This window comes from Capsella rubella, unplaced genomic scaffold (genome assembly GCF_000375325.1).
Source record: "Capsella rubella cultivar Monte Gargano unplaced genomic scaffold, Caprub1_0 scaffold_6, whole genome shotgun sequence".
NCBI classification, from domain to species: Eukaryota; Viridiplantae; Streptophyta; class Magnoliopsida; order Brassicales; family Brassicaceae; genus Capsella; species Capsella rubella.
Genome location: NW_006238918.1, coordinates 12002561 through 12013110, shown reverse-complemented (window position 1 = coordinate 12013110; position 10550 = coordinate 12002561). Strand labels below are relative to the sequence as shown.

General features: G+C 38.7%; 1 protein-coding gene and 1 pseudogene across 2 annotated transcripts in view; one reads left to right on the top strand and one right to left on the bottom strand.

Moving 5' to 3' along the window:
• The window catches only part of LOC111830130 (extensin-2-like), a 1638-nt gene extending 1102 nt beyond the window's left edge, over nt 1–536 (top strand). Inside the window, exon 2 of one of the 2 annotated variants that reach the window (XM_023781479.1) lies at nt 1–536. This exon is cut by the window's left edge and continues 3 nt beyond it. In XM_023781479.1, coding sequence (XP_023637247.1) covers nt 1–400 — 400 coding nt within the window. In that variant the 3' untranslated portion in view covers nt 401–536. The other variant, XM_023781478.1, reaches the window with a different exon arrangement.
• A 4584-nt stretch (nt 537–5120) lies between these two features.
• Nucleotides 5121–6269, bottom strand: LOC111829990 (annotated as a pseudogene).
• Between the last annotated feature and the right edge of the window lie 4281 nt (nt 6270–10550).

Sequence of the window (10550 nt, the reverse complement as noted above, 5' to 3'; positions counted from 1 at the left end):
CAAACCACCAACACCTCCTCCCTACGTTTACAGCCCTCCTCCATATGTTTACAAGCCACCAACACCTCCTCCCTACGTTTACAGCCCTCCTCCATATGTCTACAAGCCACCAACACCTCCTCCTTACGTCTACAGCCCTCCTCCATATGTCTACAAGCCACCAACCCCTCCCCCTTACGTCTACAGCCCTCCTCCATATGAGTATAAGCCACCAACTCCTCCTCCCTACGTCTACAGCTCTCCTCCATACGTTTACAAGCCTCCACCATCACCTCCTCCTTATGTCTACAGCTCTCCTCCATACGTTTACAAGCCTCCACCATCACCTCCTCCTTATGTCTACAGCTCTCCTCCATATGTTTACAAGCCTCCAAGCTATAGTTCTCCTCCAATATACTAAACAAACATATCATGACAGTTTCGTTTATCATCTATTATAGTTATGGAATAAATATATCTCTTTCTAAATTGTCATACATGAAATGTATTAATGTGGTTATAAACCAAGTGCATTCTTTGTTGTGCGTTTGCTTCTTTTGATGTTGTTTTTACACTTTAAAAATCAATATACTTGTTCTTCATTTTTAAATGTCTAATAAACTCAATAAATTGTATTGAAACAGATTTAAATGAATCCACTACACTTGTGGCATCTCAAAGTTTCCCCAAACTATGGATTTGAAAGTTTATATATCTCAGCTTATAGAAAACATGTGTTTTGGGACTACTTGTTGTGACTCTTTTCTGGGTCGCAAAAAAGAGCGACGCTATAGTGACCATTTTACGGCAAATAAGCAACTATAGCACATCTGGATGGAAAACCGTTGGTAAGTAACGACGAACATTTAAAGTCTCGAAAACATCTCATATTTGCTTCTGTTTGGCAACTATTATGCGACTAAACAAAAGTAGTCGGGAAAGGGTCGCTATGAGAGACTAATTTGTGATGCTTTTAATAGTCGGCAGAAGTAGTCGCAAATAATTCACAAAAGAGCGACGGGGTTGCAACTTCATCTAGTTGTCACAGATTAGTGGGAAAGAGGTAGTAAAATCTCGTTACGAACGTTGAAAATGTGAAAGTTCGGTACAACTAACTATTGAGACGCTGTTTGGTATAGTCACAAATTAGTCGGTGAAGATGAAGTTTCTGAAGATGAGTAATTTCAATGTAAAGTAATTTTTAAGGATTGCTTTGTAAAATATAATTTCTAATAGCTGTTTTGCCACCCTTTTAGGACGCTTGTGGGGGTCATAAAATGTTTGTTTTCTTGTAGTGAATTATAAGGCAAAGATTACTATCGATAGGATTTGTTTATATACGAGTATGTCTATATAGCTAGGAATCAGTATAAAAGAATGAAATATGTACCGGCAACTTGGGGTGATTCTTTATGGCTGGAACGCCTGTAAACTGTTTTTGGGACAGTGTCGATCGAGACCATAAATTTTGGTTTGAACGGTTTAGTTTTAAATCGTCGGTTTGACTTGGAATTGATTGAGATGAAACCCTAAGTCATGTTAAAACTCGAGCAGCCATTCTTTTGGGTCAGTTTTTATCTACTGTCGCTTTCGGTGAGTTCTGATAGAGAGAGAACTTGATAGTTGACTTAAGAGGCTTAAAAAAGAGTTTCTAGAGGTTTTTTTACTGTTTCTTGGTGTTGCAAGCAAAGGTTTGAGGAGATTCATGGCTGTTAAAGCAAGAAGGGTCTTGTTCTTGCTGTTTCTTCTCTGTTTTTTCCTTCCTTTCAATCCATATCAAAGATAGTGCGTGACCATGGTTGATCAAAGCATGTTTAACCCTGCTGATGTGTATTTGGTCGATTAGATGGCTAGATATTTTTTGTGGAAATGTTTATGTGTTTCGGTTGCTGTTATTGCATGTTTGAGTGTTAGGGTTTATGGTTGGAGCTTTGGAGGTGGTGAATTCGTTCTTTGGATAGTTGAGACGTTTTCAGGACTTCTGCGGAGGAGCTTGGGCCTCCTTCCATTATTTTTCCCTTATCGGTTGGGAGAATCTCGGCGACCAGATCATCCACAAAATCCACAGCGCTAGAGGAAGGGTAACTCCTGAAGGGGAAAGGCAGGTCAACTTGTTTACCTTAGTTAAGGCATCATGGATCGATATTAATTATGTAACTTTCAGATCCAAACTGAACGGGGTGGAATCTCAAACTTTTGCAGCATATAGGCAATGGAAGAACAAGTGGAGAGTTGACTTTGAAGCTCCGCAATGGGGACACAAAGCTGTTAATAGACTTGCCTCTTGATAAGGTTTTGTCCCACATGTAAAGCATTTTGAGCCATTTTCCAGATAAGATGTTTAGTTTTTGGGGAGCTTTTAATAACATAGCACCAATTTAAACTATCTATGGGATTTAGATTTTGCACATGTGGTCCTCTGAAACTAATGTGTCTGCTAAGGCTTCGTAGTAGCCAGATTTTGTAGTATATACACCAAAAGAATTTGGGAGCCATGCCCACATATCTAGAGTACCTTTCTCGCTTGGCCGAAACAGAAGAATCTCTTCGATATAAGCTGGTAGAAAGGTTTTGAGCAGGTCCTTGTTCCATTCCAAAGAATCTGTGATCATTGAGTCGGAGACTTTTAAATCTTGGGATTCCTTGGTTGGAGGTCTCATTGGTTGATGTGGGGATGCTAAGCAGAGCCAAGAACTATGCCACACAGATACAAAGCTACATACCCGATCCAATGATTCTACTAAGGCAGATGCTGCGCTGGCCATGAGAAGCGGAACTTAGAACTCGATATTCTAGGTTATCGGAGCTGTTATAGTACTTTCCCAAAATAACTTTGGCCAGAAGGCAAGATGGTTTTTTGAGGATTCTCTAACTTAGTTTAGCAAGAAGGGCATCATTGAAGGTACTAATATCATTGTACCCAACTCTACCATCTCAGAAAGATTTTGTCATTCGATTCCATGAATTCCAAAAAATTCCAAGAAATTCATTTCTGGTGTTACACATGGTTGAAGGGCGGAGAGAACCAAAGAGTGTATGTCACCTTCTTGGGAGGTAAACATTTGTTGATAGAAGTCTATGATAGCTTTTATAATATCTTTTTCTTCAAAAACTGAAATACCATCTGCAGATTCCATCATAGAAATATTGTTCATAGCTCTTCTTCCTTTGGTAGCTGTGTGGAAATACCATGATTTTTTGTCCCCAAAGGCCAACCAAAGTTGTATGCACCTCTGTTTCCAAAAGGCATCCTCATTCTGGTAACATTTGGTCAGTTTCTGGTTGATCTTGTTGATCTCATCATGATTATCAACACCTTGACTCATGTTTTCTTCTAGAGCTTGCCTCAAAACATTGATCTCCCATTCTTGTTGTTTTTAATCCAACTATTTCACCCTACTAGGCACTATTAAAAACTGATAACATTACCCAAAATAATCAACTATCTATAAGCTTTCAACCAGAGTCCACGGCCACCAAAGTTTCCACGTTGATCAAAGTATAGGTTGGCTGGTTGGAACAGGATGCTTGAAATTATGCATTCGAGAAAGTCAGTGAGTGATAAACAAGTTGGGGCAACAAAATAGGTCCAAGTCTAGAGTTTCTCAAGAACACAACACAAGATTTGTTTTAATGGGTAGTTATGAGTACCTCTTCTTGGCTTTTCATTGATATATATAATAAAACATTACAAGAATTAGAACTATTGAGTCCTAGAAGGATAAGGAGAGATTAAAAGAGATAACACCTAATGACAAAAAAAAAAAAAAGAGAAAACAACAATCCTAAAACGTAATTATCCAAAAGAACCCAAAACCAAAACCGAAAACATAAAACACCAAAAAACCATTGACTTCTAATCCAAGTAACGTGGATTAGGCCTTCTCTTACGTACGGGCCGATCCGATAACACATGCCCATCTATACCCTCCCCCCGAAGAATAACTTGTCCTCAAGGTTAGGACCAAAGTCCGGGAAGCTGGCTCTCACTTCCTCCTCGTCTTCCCTCATAGCATCCTCATTACACAAACCTCTCCATTTGATCAACAATTCGGAATGTGCCTTGCCGCCTACATGAACCAGTCGCTTGCGGAGCACGCTTTCAGGCTGCAAATGTAAATAACCACTCTCCCGCAGCTGCTCATCTTTCAACCGTACCTTTTGATCAATAGGTGTACTATTGTATTCAAAGTATTGATTGATTTGCTAAACCAAGATGTTGGATCTCCTCCCTTGAAACGTGGAAAATCAAGTTTCACGCCTCTCGAAGGCGCTACCGGATTGAAGTCGTCGCCGCGATGCTGTAGCTGGCGCTTTTGATCTGCTCCTCTCGGTCCACTACGAGCCGTACTTCCATCCATCACCGACACGTTCCTTAGAGAACGTGTCTGTCAAGCGATTCAATGACTCCTCCATCTGGTGAAATTTGTCAGCTATGTCCTCGTTAAGCTTAAGAAAATTGCCACGGATGTCTGTCATGCTTGACTCTAACTCTTCAATTCTTTCTTTGTTTGTACCCGTGATAACTTGACACCATAGATGCGGTCCGAATCAAGCTAACTCCTTCCTTTTACTTATTAGTTTTATGAAAAACCTCTAAGTCAAAAACTGCTGGCTTTAGATACCAATTAATGAGTCAAAGTTTAGAGTTTCTCAAGAACACAACACAAGATTTGTTTTCATGGGTAGTTATGACTACCTCTTTTTGGCTTTTCTTTGATATATATATTAAAACATTACAAGAATTAGAAATATTGAGTCCTAGGAGGATAAGGAGAGATTAAAAGATATAACACCAATCCTAAAACGTAACTATCCAAAAGAACCCAAAACCAAAACAGAAAACATACAACATTAAAATCATTGACTTCTAATCCAAGTAACGTGGATTAGGCCTTCTCGTATGTACGGGCCGATCCGATAACACATGCCCATCACAACAAAATACAGTGAACCTAAGTAATAAAAGGGAAAAAGAAAACATGGATGTGAGAATTGTTGAAAATACTTGTAGACAAATTATCTTGATATTATTTTGTGACAACACAACCCATATGTTTTGATTTGAAAAATTCCTCAAAATGTTACAGTTGCAAGTTTTTTCGAAAACACCACTATTAATTTAATTTTTCAAAGCATTTCTATTCTATTTTGCCCTCTCCTCGAAGCATTTCTATTCTATTTTGCCCTCTTCGAATAATAGTAGAAGTATGAAAGAACCTAGTATTTCTATCCCCAAACATTAGAACCTTCTCCCGAGACTTATGGTACCATATCAGCTCTTCTTTTTCTAAAACAACCTCAAGCTCTTTTATAAGATTTTATTCATCTTGCAATAGAGCATTCTTTTGTGAAATCTCAAACGTGTCTTAAACTATTTTTATATCTTGCAACAAAGCATCCTTCCGCCACTGCACATCACCAAATACCTCTTTATTCCATCGTAGAAGTCTTAATCTCAGCTGTTTTAGGGCCTTAGGAGTCGATAGTTCATTGTTCCAAGTAATCCCAGTAAATCCCTAAAACTCTCTTGTTGAAGTCAAGCTGCTTCAAACCGGAATGGTCTTCTCTTTGGATCTCCTCTAACCTCTGGCTGTAATTGGACATAAAGTGGGAGCATGATCAGATGATAACACTGGAAGATGAGTAACAGTAGCCTCTTGCCACATTAAACAAGCATTAGCACAACATAACACACTATCAAGACGCTTCTCAACAAAATTTTGTTCCTCGCGTCCTCGTTTCCAAGTGAACTTGTTCCCTCGGAATCCGATATCAATCAGGGACATATCATTAATCCAGCTTCCAAACGCCAAAGAATCCAGTGATAAGCAGCCATTACCGCCAGTTCTTTCATCAACACAAAGAATGGTATTGAAATCACCTCCTATTAGAACCGGTTCTGTAATACGCTGTACTACACTTCAAAGTTCATCCCATAAACTGCATCTTCTACTAACCGTCGGAGCTGTGTACACTACAATCAGATTCAGAATTTATGTACCCATCGTTATTGTCGCGTAAATAAACTGAGTCGACTTATGCACAATCTCGACATCCCCAATCCATGATCGCCAAAAAAGCTATAAACCACCACTTTGGCCAGCCGCATCAATCCGAAAAGACCCATCAAACCCGAGACCCTGACAAATCCTCTACGCTCTATCTCCGCCCACATGCGTTTCGAAAATGGCTAACACATCATACTTGAACGTTTTCAAAATATAGCGAATGTACCTCCAAAAATTGGGTTTATTAGCCCCCCGGCAATTCCATAATAAGCAATTCATCATAAATAAAGAAAGTTCAATTCAAACTACCGGGGACACCATTATGCGAACTGCAAATCCATCCCTTCGTCATAAGGATTCGGTAGCTCAAGCAACTCCCTATGGTTCTGAGATGTCTTCACCTCCTTGAAGTCATTAAAAGAAACAGCTTCAACATTGATTCTGGCCTCTCCGATCGATTCTCAGGCAAACCACTTTCGAATACCCCACCAACACGACCAACATTTTCTCGTTCAACACGAATTATTTTTCCCGACATCGACTTCTCCACTTCCCCTCTAGTCGGGCCAAACACCAAGCAAATCATGGGCCGTGCAATATGACTTTTAGCTCTCTGCCCGACAAGAATATTGCCCTTGTGCGTTCCCCCTCTATTTTCTTTTGAGCCTACTCGCCCTGGGCCTTGTCCTCACTTTACCGGTCCAATTGAATCTTTCTTTGTGCCGTGATTCACACTCCTCCCCTTATTCGATTGAAAAATTAAGGAAATATTTTCCTTATTTCCCCTTGCCAAAGTCGTATCTTCCTGAACTGCTTGATCCTCCAGACTCATTTCCAAATCACCAAATCTATTAGAAATGGTAATATCATTATTCACATTCCTATTTGTGATTTCCGCCAGCTTCCTTCCTAAAATACCTTGGGAACTGGTAACCGGAGCCACGACAGGAACTCGCGGTGGCGTAACCCTCCGTCCTGAATGCCCAACCAAAGTGAACCCCTCATTTCTGTCTCCTACGTTCGTGTTTTCCCTAACTACTCTCAGAACCGGAATATCCCCTTGCTTCCCCGTCTCCACTCTTCTCATTGGGAATTATGGAATAGCATGACCAACCAACCGACAAATAGGGCATATATTTGTCAAGACCTTTTATGCCACAAAATACCGATTTCCATTGATTAAAATTGTGCCCTTCAATGGTTTCTTTAGGTTTACCTCAATCTATATACAAGCAAATCTACCCCTTTCAAAGTTCAAAGTTGTAAAATAAACTTTAAGCGGATTTCTCAACCCACAAGCTATCATAAACAAGATGTCTTTATGATACAAATTCACCGGAATATTAGTTAACCAAATCCACACCGGTGTCGTTACAATCTCATCCACTAAGGGATCAAATTTCGGCGTCCAAGGTTGCAGCATAAGAATACTCCCAAGCTTGCAGCATAAGAATACTCCCAATACGCCATGTATTCATCCTCTAACTCAAATCGGACCATAAAGTATTGTCTCGGTAAATCAACCACATACTAGCCCCATTTGGCTTCCACATCTCCCTTAGCCTCTTGGTCAACACCGGAAGAGCCACGTTCCGGCTTAACACCTTCACAATAATACACCTCTGCCATAAACCATTCATGACACTCAACACCTCAGCCCCAATCGCGACGATTCCCTATCCTCCCCTTTTGGGAATTCCAGCCTACATATCTCTTCGACAAAAGTTTTCCCAAACAACTCCTCCGGGCTCAACCTACCATCAGCGTGCCCTATAGCGACTGTCTCTGCAAACGTCATCCTACGGTCCGGTGGGTCTCTTGGTGGTTCATTCCTATTCCCAACGTCAATCATAGTCGCATCCTTTTTGCACGCCGCCATTAGGGTTTCTTGGTTGTATCCCACAATAAAAAAACTATTATTATGTTGTTCTAAGATTTGTTATATATTTTTCAATATATATCATATTGAGTTCAATTTATACATTTATCTCCTTTTTAAAAAGGTAATTGTCATAACATTAATATTATGTTATCTTATGTATAAAAAAAAATGGAATTTCCAAGCTTAAAACTGACAAGGTACATTATTTTTAAAATATATTTTCATTATTCTTAAATTATTTCTAAAAATATCTTCCTTTATCTTTTTAATTTTTTGACAGTTTTAATCTATAAAACCTAAGATACACATTGGTAATTTTGGTTTTTTACAATTACTCAGTGTTTAAACTAATAGAATAAAATTAAAATTTATTAAACAAATTAAATTTTAAAACACTATTAAATATTATCATTAATGCATTGACTTAACAGTTTTAACTAGCTTTATAAGGGCATCCTAACACTGCCTCTTAGTACTTTAAATCAAGGTATTATTACCCTCTAAATAGATCTATAGAAAATCATTAATTACAAATTTTGTACATTAAACTAGTAAGCCGCTCAATTCATCATAATGGTAAAGATTTTATGTTATGTATCATACTTTCAAAGTGCTAAATACATTTAAACACTACGTAAGAATGCGAGCTATGCATGGCAAAATTTTGATATTTAATTTAAATGTTATATTTGACCAAAATTTTTTTTTTAATGTTTTATATATTATAACATATAAATAAAAAAAATTTTTTTGTGGATTTTCAGTAAGTTTGGCACCAAACTCCATATTATATATACGTACCAGCCTAACTGTATAATAAAATGTTGAATCCGAGTCTTATGCATTTGTTTCCAAATTGTTTAAGTCTTTGAATAAGTCTTCCTTGTTTTTAGAAAGTAAGTTAGTCGTGACTAGTTTCAACAGTCTGTTGCTTTGTTTTTCTATTTAACTAGTCGAGTCTGTATTTTGTTTCTCACAACTTTCAATCGAACAATTCAGCTTTAGTATTTTGCTCTCTGATAGTTAACAAGTGGTATTAGAGCCATTTACTAAAGTTCTTTGTCAGTTCGAGTTAAAAAAAAAGCAAAGTGCAAAATGGGTGATAGAGATGCGTTGTTGAGTATTAAAAAATTCGATAATGATTATTAGCATTGGGCAATGCTCATGGAGAATCTGCTCCGGTCGAAGGAATGGTGGGATCTTATTGAGACGGGTATATCACAGCCGGAGAGGAGCGAGATTTTGACTAGTACACAAAGGACATAGCTAGCAGATCTGAAGCTTAAAGATTTAAAGGTGAAAAACTATCACTTTTCTTCCATTGACAAGACGATATTGAAGACGATTGCAAAGAAGGATAGTTCTAAGGACATCTAGGAGTCGATTCGGACAAAGTATCAAGGTAATATGAGAGTTTAGAGTGCACAATTGAAGCGTTTACGTAGAAACTTTACGTAGAAATTTTTCAAGAGTCATTGTGGTAGCCAATGACATGAGAAATCTTTGTGAGGATATGCCGGATGCCAAAGTAGTTGAGAAGATACTCCGAACTTTGGTGGAGAAGTTCACACACGTGGTATGTGCCATAGAGGAATCAAAGGATATTAAGAGTCTCTCGGTGGATGAATTACAAATTTCCTTGCTTGTGCATGAGCAAAACATGAGAAAGTATGTTGGAGAGGAGCATGCTCTGAAAATAGAAGGAGGAAGAGGTCGAGGAGGATCTTATGGTGAAAGAGGAGGATCTTATGGTGGAAGAGGAGGACGAAGAAGAAGTGGCATCAACTTTAATAAGGCTGATGTAGAATGTTATAAGTTTCACAAGATGGGTCACTTTAAAAATGAGTGTCCAAGCTGGGAAAAAAGGGTGAATTATGCAGAACTAGAAGAAGACGTGTTGTTGATGGCACAAATTAATCTCACCAAAGCTGAAGATGAACATGTATGGTACTTAGATTCAGGTTGCAGCAATCACATGTGCGGAACGAAGGAGAGGTTCCTTGATTTTGACAACACATTTCGACAACAAGTCAAGCTCGGTGATGATAAAAGAATGACGGTAGAAGGAAGGGCAATCTGAGGCTGGAGATCAATGGCTCTATTCAGGTGATATCTTTTGTCCCAAGTCTTAAAAATAATTTGCAGATGGAGGAGGAGGTGATTGGTAAGAAGAATTTTCGTAGGTTTTGGTGAAATTGCTGATGCCCTTCTGACCATACCCGATATTATACATGTTCCCATGTGTGTTACCAAACTTATCATCCAAATATCCAACTCCATTGACGTAGTTCACGCCTTCTTCCTTATCCGCACATAATTCAACGGCCTCAACCTCAGCAGCAAACTTAACAGTCTTCTTGGAAACATGAAGGTTATACACATAATCGAGCTTGGTCTTAACGTCAGCAAGTTGAACCCCATCCATGTTTTGAGCTAGCTTCTTCCTCTCGAAATCAGCAACTTTAGTGCTGTTGCCTGAAGCTAAATTCTCAATCAGTTTGGTGGCTTTCTCGAAATCAGCAACTTTAGTGTTGTTGCCTGAAGCTAAATTCTCAATCAATTTGGTGGCTTGAGCTGGAGACCTTGTATTGTAGTTGCCATTACTTGCAGCATCTAAAGCCATCTGATATCTCCAGTCCAATCTTCTATAGAAGATTCCAAACATCTGAAATTTGTCA